This window comes from Cinclus cinclus, chromosome 4, assembly GCF_963662255.1.
Source record: "Cinclus cinclus chromosome 4, bCinCin1.1, whole genome shotgun sequence".
NCBI lineage: Eukaryota > Metazoa > Chordata > Aves > Passeriformes > Cinclidae > Cinclus > Cinclus cinclus.
Window position 1 is genome coordinate 65,631,497 of NC_085049.1, and position 25,670 is coordinate 65,657,166.

Genomic DNA, 25,670 nt, shown 5'->3' on the forward strand with positions numbered 1-25,670 from the left:
ATCAAATCCAATCCTCTTGAAAATTCCTGTGCCAACTTCTTGTCACCTTGACTAATGCATTTCCTTGCCAGTACTCGTGGAGGTCATGGTTTCATGGAGAGAATTCCTGGTGCCACCACTGCAATTCAATATTGGCTCATCCCGTGGAAGCTGAACACAGTTCTAGACAAATCTGTTCCAGTCTGTGTTCTCTAATGCAAAATATGAAATAACAGCCTCATGGAATCATTTTAGTCGGAAAAGCCCTCTGAGATCATCGAGCCAAACCATTCCCAGTACGGCCAAGGTCACCACTGCCCTGTGTCCCCAAGTGCCACATCCACAGGGTTTTGAAATCCCTGTAGGAGTGGAGACTCTACCCCTGCACTGTGCATTTCCAGTGCCTGGCCACTGTTTCCATGAAGGAATTTTCCCTAAAATCCACCCAGACCCTCCCCTGGCCCAGCCTGAGGCCATTCCCTCTGCTCCTGTCCCTGTTCCCTGGGAGCAGAGCCCAAATCCCCCCCAGCTGTCCCCTCCTGTCCGGGAGTTGTGCAGAGCCACAAGGTCCCCCCGAGCCTCCTTTTCTCCAGGCTGAGCCCCTTTCCCAGCTCCCCCAACTGCTCCAGACCCTTCCCCACCTCCTTTCCATGGATAAAAGATCCAATATGTACTTGCCTTCTTTTTATCTCAAGTTGAAACTTTTTAAGGGAGCCACAGATAGTTGTGGAGGGCAGTGAATTGATTTATTTTCTGTAGGAAAAGGGCAGTGCTGCTCCATCCAGCATGGAATGGGATGCACCTTGTCTTCCTGTGGTGCTTCTGGTGCAGGAAAGCCAGGTTTGGAGGAAAATGCTGACTTGGTTTGTGCTGGGTTCACAGCAGCCAACTCGTCTGCAAAGTGTCTCCAGGGAAAAGCTGACTTTTCCTTCTACCTTCTCCTTATTACTCTGATTTCTTGGCACAAAGATGGGTGGAAATCAGCCAGATGTAAATCACCAGGAGCTCCAAAGAAAGCAAGGTAGGCTGGAGGCTTTGCTGGAACAGTATTTCCTTCTCCCCTAATCCCCATTTTCATCCTGAAGGCGCCTTTGGGTTCCCAGGAAAGTGCATCTTGAATGGGATCAGTGGTGACCAAGGGGGAAAATTTGTCATCCTTATGTGAAATTGGAAGGGATGCCTGTGGAATGATTGAAGAATTCTTTTTCATGTGTGATTTCTACCCTCAGGCAGGTAAAACCTGGCAGAGAAGTGGCCAGGAAGGGTTTTTTCCCCAGGCAAAGCTGCGTTTCCAACAAGGAAACTCTTGTGTGCAGTAAAATAAAAACAAAAACTCAGCAGCCAGGCACAGGTTGCTTGTTCAGTTATTAATTCACAATTCCTGTCCTTCCAGGGTATTTTTGGCAGCAAACAGAGCTGGTGTTGTCCTACAAGGAGTGAAAACCCCTCTGTGCTCAGGGGTCCTTGGCTCACTTGTCAGAGGGACCAGGAGAGCCAAGGGAAAGGCGTTTGTCCTCTGAGCTTTCCAGGAGTGCTTTGCTGTCCTTTTTCTGTATTCTGTGGGATTAAAATCAGTTTTGTGGCTTTCAGAGCTGTGGGACTCCTGGAAAAGTCCTAGTTCAGAGTGGTGGAATTCCAGAATGGTGTGGATTAAAGATCATGAGCAGGAACACCTTCTACTATCCCAGGTTGCTCAAAGCCCTGTCCAGCCTTCTAGGGACACTTCCAGGGATCCACCACAGCTTCTCTGGGAGGAGAAGCTAAATCCCAAGATCCCATCCATCCCTGCCCTCTGGCAGTGGAAGCCATTCCCTCTGTCCTGTCCCTCCAGGCCTTGTCCCCAGTCCCTCTGCAGCTCTCTTGGAGCCCCTTCAGGCCCTGGAATGTGCTGGGAGCTCTCCCTGGATGGTTCTCCAGGGGAACATTCCCAGCTCTCCCAGCCTGGCTCCAGAGCAGAGGGGAGTTCTTGGAACATCTCTCCGGTCTCCTCTGGACTCTCCGCAGCTCCAGGTTCTTCTCTTGTTGAGTCCAGAGCTGCATCCATCTCTGCAGATGGGGTCTCATGAGGGCAGAGTAGAGGGAGAATCCAGAGGAAGGAAAATTGGGATTTGCCTCAGGAATGTAAGGATAACTGTTCAGCACAACATCCTTGGCAAATAACAAACCTGGAGTTGGTGCTAGAAAACCCCTTTCCTTAAAGGGAGAAACTCTGAGGGTGCCCTGTGGCAAAGAGAATTCCTGGCTTGAGGAAAAGCCATGGATTTTAATACTGGAATAATTTTAGCCTGGAGTTCTCATGAAGTTTGCAACAAATCAGGTGATAAAAATCCACCTCTTGCTACTGCAAGAAATCACAGGGGTTTTTTTTGCGGCCTTTATAAACTTTTTGACTTTTAAAAGTCCTTTTTGATGGTGTCCTGCAGAGCTGGAGCAGCCTGAGGGATGTGAAATGTGAGTAAAGGGCAGGGAGTTGGAGAAAATAGGGATAAAGGGAAAATAGGGATAAGGAGAAAATGGGGATAAATGTTCCTTAAAGCCTCAGCGGTGTTGGCTGTGATTTCACCTGCACCTCTGGCACCTGGGGAGGTTGTAGCAGGAAAAGAAGGGACTTTGGAGGAGGCAAAGCAGCTTCCAGAGGCTTGGAGGCAGGAAGGGACTGAGCTGAACTTGCCCTTTGCTGCCCACGCACCTGGGAACTCAGTAAATCCTCCAGCTCGGGGTGGCTCATCTGCCTTTGTAAGAAAATAAACATGAATAACCATCAGTTGCACTAATGGAGGTAATTGATGTTGCAAAACGCTGCTCTGCAAAGACTTCAGAAGAGTTCACACCTCTGACACCTCGAATTTCCATAGAACAGGTGGTGTAAAGCTCTTCACAGTGGAAAAAAATCAGCTGCCTGAGTGTTAATCTCATTTTTAAATCACCTTTTATAAATCACCTTTTATAAATCACAAAGTACAGTGACTTATTTGCTCAAAGGCAAGCTCTCTGCTTAGGTGGCAGAGCTGGATAGTTTCTTTTTTAAAATCTTAAAATATATTAAGGTGTGGTTTTTGGTTTCCATACACATTAAGGATGATTTCTCTGGTGATGTTCTTCACCTGCAGACAAATGTCTAAATCAGAGAGGAAATGACAGAAATCCTTAAAAAGGACTTAATTTCTCATCATAACCCTCAACCCATCTCTCACTTCACTTGTAAACCCCAGATAAATCCAGAACTTTATTTTCCATTCTAGCTTTCTGCTCCTTCGTTGGCTGAGGGCTGCTTATGGCCATTTGTGTTGCTTGCTGAAAATTTTTAGCTGGAAAACTCATTTTCCCAAGCTTGTAACTGATGTTAATTTTAAAGAAACTTAATGAAAGGATTTTTTTTTTCCTTTGGAGTTAAATATTTGCCAGGAAAAAGCCAGACAACCCTGTGAACAGACAGACCATCTGTAGGCCATGATGTTCATCTGGGATTTGGGGAGATCTGGGTGTGAAGTCAAATCCTAACAATTTTGTTTTTTATTATTGCTGCAGGGGAAATCCAGCCTTGCAGTGGTGGGTGGCCCTGCATGAGGATGAGGAAATGGGAATTTGACCCTGGAACAGGCAAATCCACTGTGGCCACTTTTTCCTGACTGATGGGCAGGTCATCACACTCCATGTTTGAAAGGTTTTGTGAGGATTTTGTCCTGATGTAGAAAACCCCAAATGCTTTAAATTGCTTTTTATTCTGACTGAGGAAACCATTTCCTACGAGTTCAGCTCTGAAAGCAGAGCCTTGATCCTGACAGGAGGCTGGGAGGTTCCTGTCCTGCAAATCCATGGCTCTGTTGGCCTGGGAGCTCCTGGTACATTTCAGGACTGGGAGCCTGAAAAATTCCCTTGGCTTTCTCTTAGCAGCTCTTCCAAGCTGATATTTGAAAACAAGCTTCCATTGCATCATCTCAGTATTCCAAACATTTACTGGTGTCAAAATTCTCTTCATAATCCTGAGACTGAGATAATTTATCTTCAGGTCCTCAGGACTCTTCATTTCTGTGGCTTTTGAATTTAAAAATCTGGCTTGTATCCAGATTTTTTCTCTTCTCCCTTGACTTTCCCACTGGCTTTTTTTGGCACCAGATCCAATTGGCATCCTGAGGTGATGAGGAGATAAAAGCGGCAAGGCCAAAAGTCCTGGGACAGATTTGAGTGATGGTTTTTAAACATTTTAGGGTGTGGGATGTGTTACAGGCTGGATCTGTAGCTGTGAGCTTGACTCTGTGTCCTGTTGTGGGGACAAGGATGAACCCCTGGAATCAGGAATGTTAAAAGTCTTTATTGACAATAATTGCTTGTTTTTTTGTAAATTTGACTGATGAGAAGTGCACTGGGGAGAGTGTGGGTGCAGAGAGATTGACCTGGACAGGGTAGACTAGAAGGTCCAAAAACGTGGTTTTCTAAAAAAAAAAATGGTCTTCCCAAAAATTTCTGGATGTGTGGTTGAATTCTTGGGGCATTTCTGCACAGATACACGTCAGTATCCAACGAAAGGAGTGGCTTGGAATTCTGGACCCAGGAAAAACATGTGGAGATCACCTTAATAGTGGGAATCTTGCTCCAGGTTCTTGGTGCTCCATTCCTGGGGTTTCCCAAAGCTGTGCTCACTTTGCTGAAGACCTGGAGCATTTCTCATTCCTGGGAGTTCCTCGGAATCGCTGTGGGGTCCATCACCAGAACCTGGATGCAGGAAAGGACATTCCACGTGCCCTCAGCACAGCTGGGTTCCTTCAGGATTGTGGGTCTCCAGACAAGTCCTGGATTGCTCCTGGATACAAATCTGCTGATTAATTCCTGGCATGTTTGGGACAGAATTCGTCTGGGATTTGGTTGTAAGACTTCTGCCTTACAGAAGAAATTCAGCGTGAGCTGAGAGAAGAATTGGATCAGAGCCTGTGTTCTTCACTCCCAGATCATCACTGGGAATTATGGTGGAGCTTTCTCTGGGAATATGGCCTGGATGCTGCTCCAAACGTGTCCAGTCCCTCCTGCTGTTCCCCTGTGCTTATTCCTTGTGCTTCTGGTGGGTTCCCTGGGACAGTCTGTGGGATGGAGAAGCCTGAAGGTCTGCCTCATATTCCTGAATTTCCCAGCAATCCAGCTTCTGCAGTAACTGTTTCCTTTCCTGAAGAATTTCTGGAGATGGAAAAAGCATATAGGGTGGAAATGTTCTCTCTGTAACAGCTCCATGCAGTTTTCCCAGGAGTTCTCAGCTATTTAGTCAGTGGCATTCCAAGATTTCACATTTCCTTGGTGGAGAAGGGAGAGGGCAGATGTTTCACCCCAGCTGTGTTGGTAACTAGGGACTCACCTGGAATTCACCTCATTTCAAAGAAGGAAGTCTCTCCCAGCTTCATTTCTGCTAATGCACTTCCAGAGATTTCCCCTGTGTTGATGCAAGGGCTTTGTTGCTGAAATCCACTTCATTTTCAGTTTGTCCTTAGTTACGGAGTCTGGGAATGGTTTGGGTGGGAACGGACCATAGAGATTATCCAGTTCCAACCCAGACCATGGGCAGGGACACCTCCCACTGTCCCAGGTTGCTCCAAGATCCATGTCCAGCCTGGCCTTGGACACTTGCAGGGATCCAGAGGCAGCCACAGCATCTCTGGGAATTTGTGCCAGGGTCTCACTGCCCTCGCAGGGAACAATTCCTTGTATTGTGTCAATAAACAACATGGTTGTTCCCAAAGCTTTCATCCCAGTATTTCCCCCTTTCATGAATCTAATTTGCTCATTGATTTTTTTTTTAGTGGGAATTTCAGGTCTTTGCCACAACAGGGACAATATTCAGATATGGCCCTGTGTGGCTCATTAATATTTTTTGAATTTGGCAACACCAGGATTGAGTCTGAGTGTGGAAAACTCAGCTTTAATTCACAGCTGGCATTAACTCAGGGAGCTGAGGAGCATCCAGGCTGGAGCTGCTCAGGATCAGGCTAGGAGAGCTGGTTTTTGTTAAGCAGGACTTGATTTAGTCTGAAGTAAAACCATTTGTGTTTAACCTAATCCATGAGGCTGCTGTGAGTGTGAAAATCTCCAGTATTAAACATTTTTTGAGCCATCATTGCACACAGCATGACCGTGCAAGAGTTTGGGAACCTGGAATAGTTACCCAGGGATACGTTTCCTAAGGAATTAAACTTTCAAACTTTCTGTTGTGGTACTGACATGAAGAGATCTGGTGAAAAATGTCCCTCAGCATCAAGACTGAAAGCAGCCACCGTGGGAGGCTCTTCACTACAACCATGGAGCTTTTTCCAGAGATTCCTGTTGGATTTAAGCAAGAAAATCACTGAGGGTATTTATGTTTCCATCTGCTCTTTGTGAGCCGGGTGCAGCAAGCTCCTTGTCGTGGAATTTTAGGGCAGAGCAGCTCATGCTGAACCAAGAAAATTCCAGAGCCAAAGCAAACAGCCATAAACTTTTCCCTCTTGCTGTGAGAACAAGGGGAAGGGGGTTGTTGTGTCCAAACCCTTTTGGAGCTGACAGTGTGGGAAAAGTCTGTCCAATCTGGGATTTAAGTACTTGAGGAATTGCAATAAATCCGGATGGACCCCACAGAGGGGACTTGGATCTCCTCACAAAAACTGAGGTGTGGAGTCAGCACTTTGGGATACAGGAGCCCCACACAACCCTTTGTGAAACCCAGCAGATTTTATAGGTTGTAATTTAAGATCAGGGATCTGAGGCAGGGATTCTTTGCACCTGGTGGGTTGGGAATATTTGAGTGTGTGCTCAGGTGTCATCAAGATCCAAGGGGGGTATGTGGAATTCCTGCAATCCTGGGCAAACTTGGTGCCATGAAAGCAGGAAAACTTCTCCACCTGAGTGAAAAATGGGGCAGAAAAAGGGAAATCTGCCTTTAGCTTCCTGTGGCTGGGATGTTCCTGCCAAACCCCTGCTGTGATGTGAAGGATCTTGTATGAAATATTCCATGTCCCCTTCCCTCAAATGGGAGCAGCCTCGGTGCTGCAAAGCTGAAGTTCAGGTGGGAACAAACCTTTGATTTTTTTCCTGCTTCCCTTTTAATTCTTATCCAGACCATTGATGAAAAGAAACTGCTGTAGGATATTATTCCCAATCCATTAATACTGATTTACAGCAGAATTCCTTACCAGTCTTCAGCACTGAAACACCATTAATTGTCTTGGAATAAAGACTTCCTGCCTTTCCCATTGTATTCCCTTCTTCCCACTTGCCTTTCCCTTTGTATTCACTTCTTCCTGAAGCCCTTTGATTCTTCCTCTTGTTCTTTTCATGCTGTTTCTTCCAAGACTTTTTTTTTTTTTGTCTTGCAAGTCAAATGTACATGAGATTGTGCTATGATTTGTGTGGGAGCTGTGGGAGGGGAAAATGGAATTTATCAGAGCAGGGACTCAAAGCAGCCTCAGTGGTTCCAATGGTCTCCCAAAACCAAGCTTACGCCATGTAGGAGGGGCTGGAAAACTCTGAATATTCATCCTAAAATTCCTCAGGGCAGGGGAGGGTGGAGAACTGGGTTTTACCAACGTCATTGTGGTGCTGTGGTCACTCAGATGTGTCAGGACCCTGAAATCCCATGTGGTGCTTGGGATATTTTGAATATTTGGGTCAAGGGGATTTGAGTGAATGGGTTTTGTTTCCCGGATTGAACGTTTTTCCTTGACTCACTGCATCAGGATCGAGAGCAAACACGAAGTCACAATCTTAGGAGGACTCAACGAATTTGTCGTGAAGTTTTATGGACCACAAGGAAGTAAGTTTGGGCCCTTGCCCTCCCAGAAAAGCCAGTGGCTTGTGGTGGAGAATAAGGAAATTACATTCCATGGGGGAAGAGATGAGCAAATCTAAGAGGGATGGAGAGAAGGCTTCCAGGGAAGCCACCTTCTGGAGGGTGGGGAGCATGGACATGGATAGACCTCATCCCTCAGAGCTAGATGCTACCTCTGGGAAAACTCCTGCTGCATCCCTGAGCTTTCCTAGACCTGACAAAACTTGTATCAGTCATGGGAATTTCTGTGGATTTTGTCATTAAAATGGCTTTTCCACTTTAATTTAGCACCAGCTCCAAAGGTAAGGAGGTGATCCCAAAGTGCCTGTTTTTAATCAGTTTTTAAATTTTGGTTTTTCTGTGCCAAGAACCTTTCCAGGATCAGTTCAATTTGTGTGAGGCAGAGTAAGAAAAAGGCTTTTCCTGTGGGAGCTTTGCTCTGAAATTTCACCCCCAGTGGAGCTGTGTATTATTCCAGAGATGTATTTTCCTAAATGCTGTACTTCTGTTTATCCTCTCCTCAGCTATGGAGTGTCTAATTCCTGCTTTTTCTCCCTTGCAGCACCGTATGAAGGTGGAGTATGGAAAGTTAGAGTCGACCTTCCTGACAAATACCCCTTCAAATCCCCATCTATAGGTAACAAATACTCATTTTCCATCAAAATCCTCTGATTTGTGCCTGAAGTTTGTAAATACCAGTGCAGTATAAGGATTTTAAATCTGCCAAATGTTTTTATGGGATTTCAGATCCCAAGCAGAGTGGAATTTTGGAAGAAGGAGGAGCTAGGAGTGGGATTTGGCTGCATATATGTGTGCTGATCAATTAAACCTCTATTCCACATGGAATTTTTTAATCACAACTCCATTTATTGTGGAGTGGTGGAGCAAAGTTCTTGGTGTTGAGGTGAACCCAACTTTTGGGGTCTTCTGTCCAAAAGTGAGTGGCTGAAGCCTCCATCCTCTTGGAGCAGGGAATGCATATGTGGAAGAACTGAAAAGCAGGGATCTATCACCAAAAAAAAAAAAAAAAAAAAACTGGCTTGACTGGTCAGGCTTGTTTTACCTTGGACAGCAAAAGGAAATTTGATTAGGAAATGGTTTTTAGCTTGGGGAAACCACCTCGGATGTCTCCAGGTGCCCGACTTCATTCCAGTTGCTGAAGCCTTTTCCAACATCAACGTCCTCCTTTGGAGCTGGCAAGTCTTGGCTGCTTCCTTCAAATAATCCCTTAGGCTCAGGTTTGATTTGGGATCTCTGTGGGATGAGAAATCACCTGTTCCAAGTGGGAATTGTGCCTTGAGTTTCTGTTTGTTTTTTTTTTTTTTTTTTAATTGTTGTTGTTGTTGTTATTGTTGTTGTTGTTGTTATTGTTGTTGTTGTTTGAAACCTGTGAACCCCAGAAATGTGCAAACAGCTGAATAAGAACACAGGAATCTGCAGCTCTGAGGAGCCTTTTCTTCCTCCTGACTCAGCTCTGGAGCTTCCTGTTGGAGAGGCACTTTCCAAGTGGGAATTCCCACTGTTTGCTGCCTGTCCTTTGTCCTTTCCCGAGTGCCACAGGTCAGGGCAGTCTTAAATCATGGAATGTTTCGGGTTGGAAGGGATCTTAAACCTCACCCAATTCCAACCCCCACACCTTCCACTATTCTGGGTTGCTCCAACCCCAATCCAGCGTGGCCTTGGACACTTCCAGGGACCCAGGTGATGTGTGGGGAGCTGTTTTCTGCTCAAATCACCGAGTTGTTTTTGCCCTTCTAATGTTGATTTTGCTGCTTTTCTCTCAGTTTTCCACCCCTCACTTGTTTAAATCTCTTGTGTTTCCACTCGTTAAGTCCAGATCTCATGAGGAGATTGCCTCACCTTGAGTTTATATTCAGGGTGCTGAAAAACTCTTTTTTTTTTCTTCCCAAAATCTTTCTCTTGCTGAAAAATCCCTTTTTTCTCCTCAAGCTCTTGCTGGAAAATTCCTTTTTTTTCCTTCCCACAATATTCCTCTTGCTGAGAAACTCCTTTTTTTTCTTCTCAAGCTCTTGTTGAAACCTTTTTTTCTCCCTAAAAATCTGCCTCTTGCTGGAGACAGGAGTTGGGTTGGATAAAATCCTTGCTAGACCTGGCTTAGCTAAGATTAGCTCTGGAAAAGCTGGGAAGCTCCAAGGAAAGTGCTGGAACTCAGGAAAGCTCCCAAGAGTCTGCAGGGAGGGGTTTGTTTTCCTTCATTTCCCATTTTTGCTGTCTCTTATCTGGGACAGCCAGGCCTGGCTGAAGCTTCCTGGGTCATCCTGATTATCTCTGGTTTGGACATTCCTGATAAAACTTTTACCTGGAAATGATGGAAATCAGAAATGTCCCATTCCTAATCTAGCCTGAGCTCTGATTAATGCAGGAATTTGTAGGGAAGAAATTTCCTTTGGAAATCACTTGATTTTTAGAGAGATTTCAGGGATTGTGGAGCCCATAAATGGACTCTGTTCTCAGCAGAGTTCAAATTGTCCGTGTGAATCCCTCCTTGAAAAAAATATGGAATCCAGCAGCTTTTCCTTTAATAAATTCCACCTTTATCCCAAAGCTTAAAACAAAAACACCGTCCTTGCATCTTCCCTTGATATTCCAGGGCTGGAGACTGACATATTCCTTCCATCCTGAAAAATCTTTGATCCTGGCATGGGATTTTTGAAAAAAATATTCCTTTTTTTGGAGCATTTTTGGCTCTTTTTTGGTTTGTTTTACCATGGAAATTTTTTTTTTTTTTTGAGCGTATCCATGTGCTCCAGAAAAACAATGGCTAAGAGTTCTCTTCTAATCTGTTCTGATTGTTCTTATCCTAGTAAAATGAGATGAGATCCAGGGAATCTTGGTGTTCTCTCCCAAATTACCACCCTGATCAGAAGAGGATTTTCCAGTGGGTTCCAGAGCTGTCCTTGGCAAAGCTGTGAATGTTTTGGGAAATCCCTAAAGGAGCAGGAATCTCTTTGTCTCCAGGAAAAATTATTTTTTTTTTACTTTATTCCTTCCAAGTCTTCCCTCCCTTCTCCCATCCACAGCTCCTTCCTCAAATATCCATGAGGATATTTATTCCCTGCCTTTCATGTGGATCATTATTGCTGTTGCCTAAAAATTGCACTGGGAATTTCTGAGTGTTCCCAAAATTCAGGACCTAAACCATCCTGGATTTTTGTGTGGATTCCTGGGACAGCTCCCAGTGTTCCATCACACCCTGCAGTACCTTCCCAATCTTCCTGGCACTGGATTTGCTGTGGAATCAAAAGAAATTTCCGATTTTTCAGCTTTTTTTTTTTTTTTTTTTTTTTTCCCAGAAGGGAAATGCACATCCCAGGAAAACCAGGAATTTAAACGGAGCCTGGTGTAGAGCTGGCAACTTGGATCTGGTCTTGAGTGCTTTATTTATCAGGATAAATAAACCCCTAAATATCCCAATTTTCAATCTGGGAGCCTGGAATTTATTAACTATTTAATTACTATTTATTTTAAAATCTGCAGGAATATTAGGACTATTAGGAGTATTAGGCCATCACGGGGTTTGTTAGTAATCAAATGACACAACTGGAAAATTTACATTCAAAATGCCCAGAACCTCAATTTCTCAAATAAATTCTAGATACGCTACATATTTTTATAAAAATTTTCTATCTTTATAAATTCTCTTTCTATATATAAATTATATGTATATTTATAAATTTTATATATATATAAAAATCAATATCTGTTTATAAATTCTGTATCTTTATTTCTGTATTCTATTTATCTGCATTATTATATTTTCTGTATCTTAATACCCAGCTCTCATTTTCCTCCATCTCTGTCCCAGTTGCCTGCAGGTGCAGATAGTTCTGTTTTCCCTTTTCACTTTTTTTCCAAGTGTTTTCCCAAACAAAAAGCCTGGTGTGTGCACAGAACATATGGAATATATATATATGTGTATAGAATGAGGCATTGTGGCAGCTGGTACAAGAATGCAGCTGGATTTAATTTAATTTTTTTTTTTTAATTTCATTGAATTCCAGCCATGATTTCACAGACTTCTCCTGCCTTGTGCTTAATTTATTGTTTTGGGAAGCTCCTGGGATTTGAGGGATAAAAACTCCTTGTGTTAGTGAGTGCTCTGAGAGGGCTTCTCACTTCAAATTCCATCAAAAATCAGTTTGTGCCTTTGCCAAGAAGGGCTCCTTGACTTGACAGGGAGTGGAGCTCCAAGGTGGGAACATCCCTGAAAAATGGGAATATCCACAGGCAGAAGCAGTTACTCCAGACACGGGTTGGGACTGGGTCAGAGGATTTGTTCTCCTGCCCTCTCCTCCCACAGCTCCTCAGTCTTCTCATGGTGGTTCCACAGGAAGGGGGAGTCTGTGAAATTGGTGAGAAGTGGGTTTAAAAATTAAACATTTACAGATTAAAAAGCAGGTCCTTGGGTATTTGGGGAGGGAGAAGTGTCCAGCTGGCCTCAATCAGTGAACAAATCCGTGTGTGGGGAGTTTGGAATGGCTAGGTGGATATAAACCTGCTCCATCCCTGCCTCCAGTGGGAAATCCTCTTGAATTTGTCCCAAGCTGCAACTGGAATTTCATTTGTCATGGATGTTTATGGGCTGTTTGTCTTTTTATTTGTCAAGATAAATGTGAAGCACATCAGTGTTACTGGGCTCTCCTGGACAAGGACGGGAGATTGGGATGTGTCTTTGGGAATGTCACTCTTCCCTCTTCCCTCCCAAATTCTGAGTTCTGCCTGGATGGTGGATAAACAACCCAGGAAAATGTGGAAAATGTCCCCAGGGCAGGGGGTGGAACTGGAGGAGCTTATGATCCCTTCCAAACCAGATCATTCTGGGATTTTATGGAAATCTTCCACATTTCCCAAATTATCGCAGTATTAGGATGGGAATTGGGAATCCTGCACATTTCAAAGTTATCCAGGTATTAGAATGGGAATCTTCCATGTTTCCCAATTGATCAAGGTATTAGGGTGAGTATCTTCCACATTTCCAAATTATCCAGATATTAGGATGGCAGTCTTGTACATTCCCAAGTTGTTCAGGTATTAGGATGGGAATCTCGTACATTCCCAAGTTATCCAGGTATTAGGGATCTCTCTTTTGAAAGAGTGACCTGCTGGCAAAGCAGCTCATGGCAGCAGCTCCTTGGTTCTTGTCATTCCTTGTGGCCATTTCCTGGGAGTTTCAATCTGGACATGAACACAAGTCTGGAATTGTTCACATTTTCCCCACTGTGGTTTGGCTCACTTTGATCCCACTGCGAGTCAGTGCTCTGGATCTTAGGGATGGTTGGGATCTTGGGAATTAGGAATTCCTGGCTGGGCTGGAATTGCCAGAGCAGCTGTGGCTGCCCCTGGATCCCTGTCAGTGCCCAAGGCCAGGCTGGACATTGGGGCTGGGAGCACCTGGGACAGTGGGAGGTGTCCCTGCCTTGGCAGGGGTGGCACTGGAGGGGATTTAAGGTCCCTTGCCACCCAAACTATCCTGGAATTCTGGGATCTTCCAACCCATCCACAAAGAGCATGATGAGAGACCCTCATTCCATGCTGGAATTCATCCAGCTGCTGGAGCATTCCCATGTTTCCAGCACAAGGAATCAACAGATTTTCAGTGAGCCAAGATTCAGATTTAACAATTCTCCTTGAGGATTTTTGGCAATCCAAGGAATTCTCATGCCAGGGCTGTTGAGGAAACATCAGTGGTTTCCAAGGTTGGTCTTCCAGGGTGTGGGAGCAGCTGCATCCCTTCCTGGTGTGGAATTCCTTAGGGATGTCCAGGGGGTTTTCTGGTATCACCCAAAGGCTTTTTATCCAAGTGGATTTTATGCTTTTATTCCAAAGGCAATCCTGGACTTCACTGTCTCCACATGGAAAAGGTGGATTGTGGTGCTCACCTTCTTCCCAAGCATTGCCTTTTCCAGGAGTTCGGTGGGAATTTTTTTTTCAAATATTAAAATTAAATGTTTGCAACCAGTTCGGCACCTGGAATCACAGGCTGTGACCTCAGTTTCACACTCCATGATATGGAAAGAACCCCAGAATCCCAATCCAATCCCATCCCATGGAATAATGCTCACCTGGAATTTTGCACAGTGCATTAATTGGGATGTTCTGTGTGGCAAAAATCTGCCCTAATGCTGGGAATTTTTTTTTCTCCCTCATGGTTTCCTGGAATTTAATTGGAATTTAATTGGAATTTAATTTTTACCTGCATATTTATGGGTGCTGTGTCCTTTTTAACCATAAAAATAAATACAGAGCAAGTCAGGTTTATCAGAATGATGTTGGCACAGGAGCATTTACATTTCAAATAAAGGAGGAGAGAATTATGCTTGTTCCCAGATGAGGAAAAAAAGAAGGATTTTTTATGGAGCTGCTTTTGGCCTGGGCAGTTTGTGTGCATGGAATCAGGGAGAGGATGTTCCTGTTCTTCCCTGGAGAGCAGCTCTTCCATTTGGGAAGCTTGACAATGTGAAGGAAGGGATTATTATTCCCAATGCCTTTCCCACCCTCTCTATTCTTTATTTGGTTTTCCCCCCAAAGAGCCAGGCAGGATTTAGGATCAGCATTGGCGCTCGCTGCAGCTCAGCTCTGGCAAAATGGATCTGTGACCTGATTTAAACTTGTGGGAGCTGCAGAACGTAAATATTTGATGGAGCCACAGCTTCCCTTTTGAAATCTGCTTCAGTTTTTCCAGCTGAATCCTGCCAAGCTATTCCTGAAATTCACTTGTTAGCGTGGAGATGTTTATGGAGTTCTCCTCTTGGAGATTGTTCCGGCTTCGGGCGTTGGTCTCAGCCTTGGGTTGGATTTGTGTAAAATCCTGCAAACCTGGAATTCAGTTGGTGTCAGAATTCATGGGAAGGAAGGGACTTTAATTCCATGTGGGATTGCTCCTTGTTTGGGCAGGGGTGACACTCCAGTGCCCCTCCTGAGGTTGTTGGATGAAGGTAGAGGAGATTGGGAGCTTTATAAATGGCAAATACAGAATTTTTTAGGCTTTTTGTGGCTGTTCTGGAAAGAAAACTCATAGTTTTTTGAGTCCTGGAAGGAGCTTTTTCCATGGCTTGAGTCAATATCCCAGGCCTGAATTTCTTCTCTTTTATCCTTGTCAGAAGCAGTTGTTGTTGTTGGTTTAAAAGAGTTCCTGCAGAATGCAGGAAATTCCCACCTGGGCTGTATTTGTCAGGATTTTTGGGCTGGGTGATGGAGACACAACAGGGAAAAGGAGGATTTATTTCAAATTCTCAAATAAAAAAAAAAAAAAGTGGCACAACAGGGAGAAGGGGGATTTATTTCAAATTCTCAACCAAAAAAAAGCAACACCAAGGTTTGGAAGCAGCTTTTCCTGGTTGGAGCTGCCCCTCTGGGCAGATTTATTCAAGGCAGAAATGTAGGAATTAAGTCCATCCCCATCCCATGTTTAGTTTGTGCCCACATCCAAGTATTTGGGTTCCTCCTGTTGAAGAGTTTGGGATCCTGGATTCTGCATCCACACTCAGCCATCATTGTTAAACATTTTTGGGGTGGATGTGCTTTTCTTTCTCAGAGGCTGAGGATGGTGCATAATTCCATTAATGTATTTCATTTTATCATTATTTATAGGATAAAAAAAGAGTGTTTGGAGCTTCCAGCTGTCTTGAAATTGAGTTGGCAGCTGGAAAACAAAATTTAGCTTTTGATTAAAGTGTGAAGCACCTTCTGTTTTAGTTTTCCTAAATTTCCTGACTCCAGGTTTCCTGGATTTTGAGGGAATGGACCCCAGGGTGGGAATGGTGCCTGCCAATTTTAAAGGTTGCACAGCTTTGATAACAGCTGGGATGGAATTTGCTAAATTCCAGACTTCTCATGTTAAAAAAATACATTATTTGGGTTTTTTTTCTGCTGATTTCCCTCTGTGTTTCCTTGCAGGATTCATGAATAAAATCTTCCATCCCAACATTGACGAAGCGTAAGTGAATCCTTCCTTCATGTTTGTATTAAATCCTCCAAAATTCCAGATACATTCCCAGTTTTTTAGTTGTGTGGAGCTGCCTGTGCTTCCATGGCAGCAAAATTCCAATTTCTTTTCTCTTGAGAAGATTGAGGTGGTTAAAGGCCATAAATAGGAATAAATCAGGGCTTATCCCAAACCCTGGAGAAGAGGTTGAGGAGGATTTTTTTTTTTTTTTCAATTCCCAGAGTGTTTTCCAGTGTTAATTCCATGTTTTCCATGTGTTCCAGGTCAGGAACTGTATGTCTAGATGTAATCAATCAAACTTGGACAGCTCTCTATGGTGAGTTGGGCATTTTTCTCTGGGTTACAGATTATTTCAGGCCACTTGTTGGGTTTTTTCCCTTTGATTTTGGGGTTTTTACTGAATTTGCAACTCTTCTCTGAGCCATGATCTCAAGAAAAATAAGATTTTTTTTGCAGGTTAGGATATGGCATTGCCTCTGATGCTGTGGAGTGATTTCCATGGGGTCATTTCTGGTTAAAAAAATCTACTTTTTAGAGACAAACAGATCAATTTAAAAGGGAATTTAGAGAACACTGGAGTTGTTCAAAGGAACACAACTGAGTCTCTGTTTAAAAATGGGAATTTCAGATATTCCAGTTGTGCTTTGTGGAAGAAATTCAGGTGAATGTGGGCATCAAATCCTTCCGGTTCTTTGCTGGAAAACTGATTTTAGCTGCAGTTCCTCGTGGGAATGCTGGAATTCCCAGTGTGGCAGAAGGATGAGGATCACAGCATGGATTTGTTGTGGGAGATAAGCTTTGCCACGTTTCCATACAAAGGATAAAAGGAAATAATTCCAGTGGTTTTGTGCTTCAGCATTCCTGGTCCTGCCTTGGAGCTGTAGGGGGACTCTGGGATAGCTGAATTCCCTTTAAAGTCACCAAATCCAAAATTCCAATTGCACCTCCTCCCTTCCATTCCCTGGGGAAGATGTGATTGAAATTCCTGCAGGTGTTCCACTGTTCCTGCTGATCCAGCCTAGATCTGGGGGCTTTGAGAGAAGGTTCCTTCAGGAAAAAAAATGATTTTTTTTATGGGCCAGGTGAGAATTCCAGGGCTCTGCTCCCTCATCCTCAGGAGGATTCAGTGGTCAGGTGGCTACAAAGAGGCTCTTGAGCCAAATGGAGAGACACAGCCTAAATTTTACAAAATAAAATCAACTTCTTGCTGCCAGTGTCCAAATCCAGCCCCTGGGAATTCCAACTACCAAGGGCAAGCCACTGCCATGGCAGGGAATACCTGTGCAGAGCATGCCTGCAGTTTTCTGGGATTTCTTTTTTGGATTAAGATCCTTTTTCCAGGTTGTGCTCCATCCCAGGAGCAGCTCTGTGTTCCAGCTGGGACAAGCCTGGACAACACACATCAGTCCTGGAGCTGGAGCCTGGAATTCTGTGGCTGCATCCCAGAGCTGGAGGAACTCTTTGCACAGGGAGAACACCTGGAGATGCTTCCCCTTTTTTGGTGAATTTTTTGGAAAGTTGAAGGGCTCCAGGATCTGGTTGAATTAATCAGATTTTTTCTTCCCTTTTTTCTTTTCAATATGTTCCTTCCCCTGGAAAACCAGGGTTTTTTTTCCAGGGGGAGGAATAGGTTGAGGTGGCCAAACTGCTCCTGTGGTGGATCCTGGGCAGTGATGGGATTCCCTAATTCTGATCCATGCAGGAGGAGGCCAATGATGCTCATCCACAGGAATTTCCCTGCCACAAGGAAAGAGAGACAGATAAAAGATTTCTAGAACATTCCCATGGGAATCCCCCACACAAGGAACATTCTCAAGGAGGAATGTTGGCACAGGGCTGGTTCCTGAGCATCCCCACCTCTGGAACAGGGGGAGTTTGTCCTCTCAGGGATGTGGGAAGAGGGGTTTGTGTATCCACAGTCATTCCTGGGCACCAGGAGGAGGTTTCCTGTTGTGGATTATTTGGTGACAGATTCCTGCTGGCACCGAGGTGTTCATGAGAGTGCTGTACATACCCTGAATTGTTTGGAGTTGGAAGAATGGTGGTTTCTATTAATGGGACTGTGGAAAGCTCTGGAAGAGCTTTGTGCTTTCCTGGAATGGTTGGGGTTGGAAGGACCTCAGAGACTGAGCTCCAGCCCTGTTCCATGGGCAAGGAACCTTCCATTTCAATAGAGATTGGAAGAGGCAAAAAATTCAGGAGTTTGTTTGAAATTTTTCCTAATTTTTCAAGGCAGGATTAAAAATCAGGAGAATTCCATCCCCCTTCCTTGCTTAACCCATGGCTATCAGCATTTATGTGTAGGGATGAAGAGTTTGAGAGGAGCTGCTATTTTTATTTTTGCTTTTATTCCCTTTATCTCGCCTCATTCCCAGATTCTCAGTACATTGAAGTTTGTGCCTCTGTCTGGGTGTTCCAGGATGGTTTTTTGGGATGGCTCTGGCTCTGGAGACACAAACACCAACGTTGTGTTTGCCTTGCAGATCTCACCAATATATTTGAGTCGTTCCTGCCCCAGCTGCTGGCTTATCCCAATCCTATAGATCCTCTAAATGGTGATGCTGCAGCCATGTACCTCCACCGACCAGAAGAGTACAAACAGAAAATTAAAGGTGAGGCCTAATTAACACAATTCTTGGGATTCCATCCCGAGGGAATGATGGCTCTTTGCTGCAGATTTGGGAGTCACTGCCTGGTTTTTTTCCCCCCTTCCAGTTTCAAATGGGATGATGTGAAGGAAGGATGGGTGAGGTGCTGCTGGGTTGGAAATCATCAGCAGAGCTTAAACAGGGAAAGATGGGAAGGAAACTGGGTTAGGATTCAGTGGGGTTTTGGGTGATGGGAGAAATGATCTGGAAGAAAAAGCATTGGAATGCCTGAATTCCTCAGATGGTGCAGGGATGAGGATCACAGCATGGATTTGTTGTGGGAGATCAGCTTTGTCACTTTCCCACAAAGAGGAGCAAAGGAAATTATTCCTTTGGTGAACTGTTTTAGAACGTTGAGGCTAAACAAGGAAGAAGAGGTGTGTGACCAAAAAGAGGCAGGAAAAGCCTCAATCTTAAATACCCAGTGGAACAATTAATGGATAAAAAATGGTTTTGCTGGAAAGTTCTGAGAGCAGCAATCGAAGAGTTGGTGATGAGGTGGTTTTGCACTGTGGCAGAGCAAGAATTTGTGGAAAATGCCAAATAATCCCTCCTTGCTGTTTCCTAATCCAGCCAAAGCTTCCTAGATCCATGCCTGGAAGCTGCCATCAGAAAGCTGCAGAGAAGTTAATAAAGACTGGAAGATGAGGGGAAGAATTGGAGGAATTTAAACTAAAGGACCAAAGGGGTTTAGGAGCTTTGACAGGACAAAACAGGGTCAGAATCTCCCAGTCCCAGTAAGGACTCCCAAAATACTTGAGATAAATATTTTGGATAAATAGGAGGACTGTCCAAGCAATCTGGTGAGTGAGACACAAACTGCCTTAGTCTTGCAAGCATGAGAAATGGGATAAAAATTGAGGAATTGGGCTTTAGATTTGCCTTCCTTAAAATCAGCAGGGCCCCCTTTCCTGCTGTGCCAAGCCTATGGCAAAGCCATGGAATTTATTTCTCCTCTGATCCAGTGAACACAACCAACATTTCATCTCCTGGTGGGAAATTTCTGTTTGAACCGAGTTTTTAGGGACCTGAGTTTTGTTACTGGATAACCAGGAGACATTTTGTCCAGGTGTGGAATGGGAGCCTCCATGAGCAGCAGGAATTGGGAAAGCTCAGCTTTCCCAAAAATGCGGGATCAGCTCTGCCACATCACCCAGGAGTGGTTAAACCTGGAGTCACCCTTCTGGTGTGAAATGCCCAGTTTTTGAGAGTAGAACTCTCAAAATTTGATTTAAATTGTGAATTATTCAGCCTCCCTTGGCCAATTCCTCTGACAGGATTGTGGGAACTTCCCTGTAAATCTGCCCTGCTCAGTATCCCAAAGTCCATTCCCTGCTTTTTCATACCAGGAAGCTTCCAGGCAAAAAATGGTTTGTCAGATAAAATCTCCAGTGCCAGCACTAAGAGTCCTCTGGAAACAGCCTAAAATCTAAAAATATCCTTGGAAAAAAAGCCAGAGAAACTGATTTCAGCCAAAGGAAGCTCTGAGGACATCCCTTGGGGTGAATGAGTAGCCTGCTCCCTCGTTCCCACCCTTCCAGCCAGGTACAGATGATCTGGAAGGAGTTTGAAGTGCTTGGAATGTGTTCCATAAATCCATAAACCCCACCAGCTCTTCCCAGGATTGCGTGACAAGGATGGGATGGAACTAAACTCTGTCATCCCTCGTTTTAAAAAATAACCTTGGACATGTTCAAATTGCTGCAGAGAATCCTGTTCCCTGGGAAACTCAGGAGTGCAGATCCATGATTTATTTATTGCTGCTGCTCCTCGTGTTTTTGTCATTCAGAGAGCACAGGGAATGTTTGTGTGATGTGGTGGTTTAGGGAGGGGGCCCAAAATTTGGAATTCCTCTTCTTCTCTGCTTCCTCCATGGGAGATTTCTTTGGGAAGGTGAGGAACAGCTGGAGGATCTCCAGACTGAGTTTTTGCTGGGAGCTCGGGGCATCTCTGGGATCACTTCTGCCCCTCCACGTGTCTGAAATTCCAGTAGAATCCCTTGGAATGCCACAGCTCGTTCCTGTTGCTCCTGGCTCTGTGACCAGATGAATCCAGTAGTGTTTTCTTGGCAGGAGTTGGTGCCATAAGGGTTCCCCTTCCTGATCACCCTTCTGTGGGACACGCTTTGTCAGGATTTAGGTATTTTGTTGGTTTTTTTTCCTTGGTAGACTGAAAATCCCAATGCAAATCCCAATCAATGCAACACTCAGCATGGAAATTCCCTGGAATTTTCACTTTTCCTGGGTTAAACCTTCCCCCCCCCAAAAAAAAGAAAAAAAAAAAATAACCCAGTCATGGAGTTTTCCTGGATAAAAAATGTCATTTAAAGCTTGAAGGACTTCAGGTTTTAGCTTAGGCTTGAGGAGGCTTTTTCCACCAGCGGCTTCCATGTGGGAATTTCCCCTGGAAACAGCCAGTGAGGAAGTGCTGGTGTCCTGTCCTGCCTGGTGGCTGCTGTGTCTGGAAGCTCCCAAAGCAGCTGCAAGCCAGAGTTCAGGTGGATTTGGAATAAGCCCAAAGGGAATTTCTAAAGTTCCCACAAAAGGGGTTTTGACATCTCAAGTCTTGCAGCAACAGCACTCAGCTTCCCTTTGCTGGAATGTGCAAGGAATAACAACTTCCTCGGGTTTTTCCTATTTTTCCAGAGGGAGATTAGTTCTTGGAAAGATCTGGGAAGGGAGCAGCCACCTCAAGGATGTGTTGCAGAATCTTGGATTGGTTTGGGTTGGAAGGGACCTTAAAGACCATCCAATTCCCACCCCTGCTGTGGGCTGGGAAACTTCCACTATCCCAGGCTGCTGCAAGCCCTGTCCGAGCTGTCCTGGAACATTCCCAAGGATGAGGCAGCCACAGCTTCTCTGGGCAATAGGATAATTTAAAATTTATATATTTATGTAATTCATCGGTATTCATTTTTTGTGATAATTTATAGTAATTTTATTCTTTTTATTCGTTATTATATTCCACAGTATGATGAATTTTATGATAGTTTATCCGATTTCTCAAACGTGCCGTGGCCCAACCTCCCACAGCTGTTTATCACCTATCCCTAAACATCCCTTTTTAATTTTTTTCTCTCCCACCCAGAATACATCCAGAAATATGCAACAGAAGAAGCACTAAAAGAACAGGAAGAAGGCACCGGGGACAGCTCATCCGAGAGCTCCATGTCCGACTTCTCGGAAGATGAGGCTCAGGATATGGAATTGTAGTAGAGGAGGCCACCTGCTTTTCAGAGAGACTCTAATTTCCTAACCATGAGAAGCAGACTATAATATTCATATTTAAACAAAGCAATTTTTTTTATTACTAAACAAGGTTTTTATGAATTATAGCATTGATATATATATATACATATATATATATCACCCTTTAGATCTTGATTTTCTCGGTCATTTCCCGGTTTTTTCCCCGAGGTGCATTAGAATATTCCCAACATTCCATTCTGGTAGCAATATGCGGCCCGGATGCATGCGTTGAGATTTTTCCATTTGGCCAAGTCTACTTTTGGTGTGCTACCAAACAGCTACCCTGGGAGGGAGGGAATAACAAAAAAAAAAAAAAAAAAAAAGGCAAAAAAAAAAACCAGACAAAAATCAGACAACAAAGAAAAATCCAAACTAAACAGAAGGGGGGAAAAAAAAAAAAAAGAGGGATTTGCTGTCGGATCAAGGTTTCCACCTGGGATGTTGGAGTCTAAAACCTTGGGGGTGTTAGAGCTGTGTAGGGATGGAAGGGGCTCCTCTAGGTTGTGTTTTAAGAGAAAAAAAAGAGGGATTTAACTAAAAAAAAACAAACAAAAAAAAAACAACAAAACAATCCAAATGCACGCAGCTCCTCAGAGCACCGATGCTGGAAAACGCCTCGGAATTTCAGTTCTTGCTGTGGACTCCTCCCTGCCCTCCCGAACTGTAGGGACTGACAACCACTGGTGGATTCCCTTGGGGGACTTCGGAAAAGCTTTGGATGTTGTTCCCTTTGCTTGGTCTGGATTAAGAGCTGTTCCCTTGCTGGGAGGGAAGAACCACCCCGAACCCCACGGATGATGCTCTTGGAACTGGGATTGACCCCGGAGCACGTGGAAGTCAAACTCTTCTTCCTCTGTCCCACTTTGGAACCTGCTGCCCTTGAACAGCTTCGAGTTGGCTTTGTTATTGTTATTATTTTCTTTTTTTTCTATTTCTTTCTTTCCCCTTCCCTCTTTTGCTGGAAATCTGGTTCAGACACCTGACAAACACTCGCTGTGTCCTGGGAATTTCTCTGACCAGATGATTGGCCTTGCCAGAGCTTCAGATCCACGGAATTGTCCCGTCGGCCGAAGTCCACGAATCCATCGGCACTGATTTTGATTTTCCTTTTTTTTTTTTTTTTTAAATATATATATTTTTTTTAAATCTTTCTTTCCTCTCCCCCTTCTGCACCAGCTTGGTTCCCATCTGCTTGTGTGTGTACAACAGGATAAAAATTCCTTAAGAGTTAACAGAGAATATGATCTAGGAAAAAAAAAAAAAAACACAAAATTTGACCTGAATAAAAAAAAAAAAGCCTAAAAAGCACCAACTGAGGAAGCAAATGAATTTGCTCTTTGTTTTTTTGTTGTTTGATTTGGGTTTTTTTGTTTTGGTTTGGTTTTTTTCTCCAGAATGTTTGGGAATTGGAATGTTGGATTTTTCCTGGTGTCTTGCAGCAAGCTGAGAGATTTTTTTTTTTTTTTTTTTTTGCTGTTGTTCCTAAGAATCTGATAAGTAAATGTCTCCTTGGGATACTTGAATTGGGATAATTGTGCAACAGAGATTCAAACTGAGATGGATTTTTAAAGCTGAATGTTACCTGCTGTTTTCTTTTGGGGATTTTTCGGAGGGGTTTGGACAAGATGTTTTCATTTGTGATGTGACCTGCAGGGAAAAAAGAAAAAAAAATCAACCCACCCTGAGCAACTCTGGAGCAGAGTTTTGAATGTCAGACTGGTACATTTGTCATTTTCCCAGAATTATTGGGGTTTGTTTCCTTTTCCACCGAGTTGGGGCTGGGAGATTCCAACCCCATCGCTGACTCATAAAGCACAATCAGTTCCTTTTATTTCTGTTACTTTTGGGGGGAGAAAACAAAAAACTCCATCAAGTCCCACTTGGCTTTGGCATGATTTTCCTTAATAAAAAACCTACCATGATTTTTCCTTTCTGTTAATTCCGGGCACGAAGCAAAGGTTTTCCCTCTCTTTTTTTTCCCCATTCTTTTCCAGCAGTGGTGTAGGGCTGTGGCTAGTACTGTGCTGAAGTTCTCTATCTAGCATTTGTGGCTTGTTGGAGGGTAATATTAATTATTTAACATGTAATGATGTAATTAACTCTTGTCTAGCACGTTGTTTGCTCATTAATTTGGGGAGGGAGGGGCCACGTTTAACTCGCTTTCCTGCTGATCTGGCAGTTTTGCTTGTGCTATAAACCTTTACTTGTAGGTGCTACTTAGGAGTAGAGTCCAGTGCTGGGTGGTGGTTTCAGTTTAAAAAGCTTCAAAAACCGAAAAAAAAAAAAAAGAACAAAAAAAAAAAAGGCAACTAAAAAAAAAAATCACAATAAAAATTTGTATTTTTTCAATATTGTATAAAAATAGTGTTCTAATTCCCTCGCCCCTTTCCCTTGCGGGATTTTTTTGTCTCCATCATTCCCCTCATGTGGATTTAGGGCATCCTGAACATGGGAAACACTAAGTTGGGATTCCCAAAAATAAAAATTGGGAAAGCACATCTGACTATGTGAGACACGAGGGGATGGATTCATGGAGCTTGTCCAAGCTGGTGGCTCAGCTTGTGCAGAGCCACAAAATTTCCCGTTCCCAAGCTGTGACAAATCCCAGGATTTGTCCTGGCAGGAAAAACAAGCTGCTTGGAGAAGTGTCCTGGGTGGAGGTGCTCCAGGGGTGAGGTGGGTTGGGGTCTGCTCCTGTCCCTCCCCTCCTGCATTTCCCACCTTTTTGTTTCACCCCGAATCTCCCTTCTCCCAAAAGAATCTTCCTCCCCCACACAAAAAATACATCTGTAAAACTTGACCAACCTAAGATGGATGAAAAGGTGGAACTGTGCTGGAGCAAGAGACTTTTTTTGGATCTTCAGGTTTTTTTTTTTTGGATCATATTCAGCTTTTTAAAAGTCATCTTCAGGGTATTTTTCTTCTTCACAAAACAGTGGTGGAGTCACCTTGGGAATTCCCACTGCCAAACTTTGCCACAGCCCTTGGAGCTGCTTTGGGAACAACCTTTGCCTTCTACCCCTGCCATGTCTCCTTTTCTCCTTGAGGTTTTCCATGGAAGAAGCAGCTGAGTGGATGCATCCCCACGTCCCTCTGCCCCGAGTTTTCCCAGCCCAGGGATGGTTTTGGAGGATGCTGGCACAGGGAGCAGAGCTCTGAACCCCACCCCATCATCCCTCAGGGGACGAGGCTCCCCTTCCCTCCTCCATCCATCGGGAAGGCTGGGATATGTTTGACAACTTCACTTTTTTTTCTTTTTTTACTGTTTTTCTTTTTTATTTCCCTCCTCCACATCCTGCTGCCCCTTTGCAACATCCATGATTCCCCTACCTGTGCTCAGTTCCTGTCAGGTGAGACCTGAGGAGATCTTGGGGTGATTTTGCCCTTTGGTTGAGTCAGCTCTTGGTTATTTTTCCTTTCTCTTTTTTTCTCGCGTTGTTGGTGGAGTGGTGCAGCTGCCTTTCCTCTGGGTATAACCTCTCCAATAGTTGTGTATAATTCAAGAGCTGTAAACGTCTTTTTTTTTTTTTTTTTTTTTTTTTAATAAAATCTGTATATACCTTGAAATCTGACTGGTGTTTGGGCTTGCAGGGAAGACCCATGCTGCATCCATCAGCTCTGCATCCCACCGGGACCTGTGGTCCTCAGGGACCAGTTCCCAAACCCACCACTACGCATTTTTCCACCTGGGAATGACCAGCTGGAGGTGATGGTGGGTAGGTTGATGATCTTGGAATTCCTTTTCCAGCTCTTTAGGTGATGCCCTTCCGTGCCCTGTGACCACAATCATGACTCCCGAGATGATTTTTAGGATTTTGAGGATGGCAATGAGGGACCACGAGGCATCCATTCCTTCACCTCTGGATCCCAAGGTCTACTTGTAGCTGGAAAGGCTGTCCCAGCTGAGGCTGCCCGGGATTCCACGGGAGCTGCGTAATTAATGGGCGCTAATTAGGCAGAGTGGCTGTTTTATGGATAATCACTCCTAATTTTGGCTCGGAATTGGATAAGGATTGGGATAAGTGTGCAGGGAATGGTGACCG

At 44.1% G+C, this 25,670-nt stretch overlaps 1 protein-coding gene and 1 long non-coding RNA gene across 6 annotated transcripts in view; one reads left to right on the forward strand and one right to left on the reverse strand.

The window, feature by feature from the left end:
- UBE2H (ubiquitin conjugating enzyme E2 H) overlaps positions 1-23,549 on the forward strand; it is a 42,224-nt gene extending 18,675 nt beyond the window's left edge. For 2 of the 5 annotated variants that reach the window (XM_062492397.1, XM_062492396.1), the window contains exons 2-7: positions 7,674-7,750; positions 8,328-8,402; positions 15,683-15,722; positions 15,995-16,047; positions 18,215-18,343; positions 21,467-23,549. In XM_062492397.1, the coding sequence (XP_062348381.1) occupies positions 7,674-7,750; positions 8,328-8,402; positions 15,683-15,722; positions 15,995-16,047; positions 18,215-18,343; positions 21,467-21,591 (499 nt within the window). In that variant the 3' untranslated portion in view covers positions 21,592-23,549. Of the gene's footprint in view, positions 1-7,673; positions 7,751-8,327; positions 8,403-9,165; positions 9,326-11,079; positions 11,799-15,682; positions 15,723-15,994; positions 16,048-18,214; positions 18,344-21,466 lie in introns of those variants that run through there. The other 3 variants (XM_062492400.1, XM_062492398.1, XM_062492399.1) reach the window with 2 other exon arrangements.
- Positions 8,600-8,961, reverse strand: LOC134043724 (uncharacterized). Its single transcript, XR_009933180.1, has 2 exons — positions 8,885-8,961; positions 8,600-8,771 (listed from the first exon to the last, which is right to left on the reverse strand). It is a non-coding gene; the product is annotated as an uncharacterized LOC134043724 (long non-coding RNA).
- Positions 23,550-25,670: the final 2,121 nt, after the last annotated feature.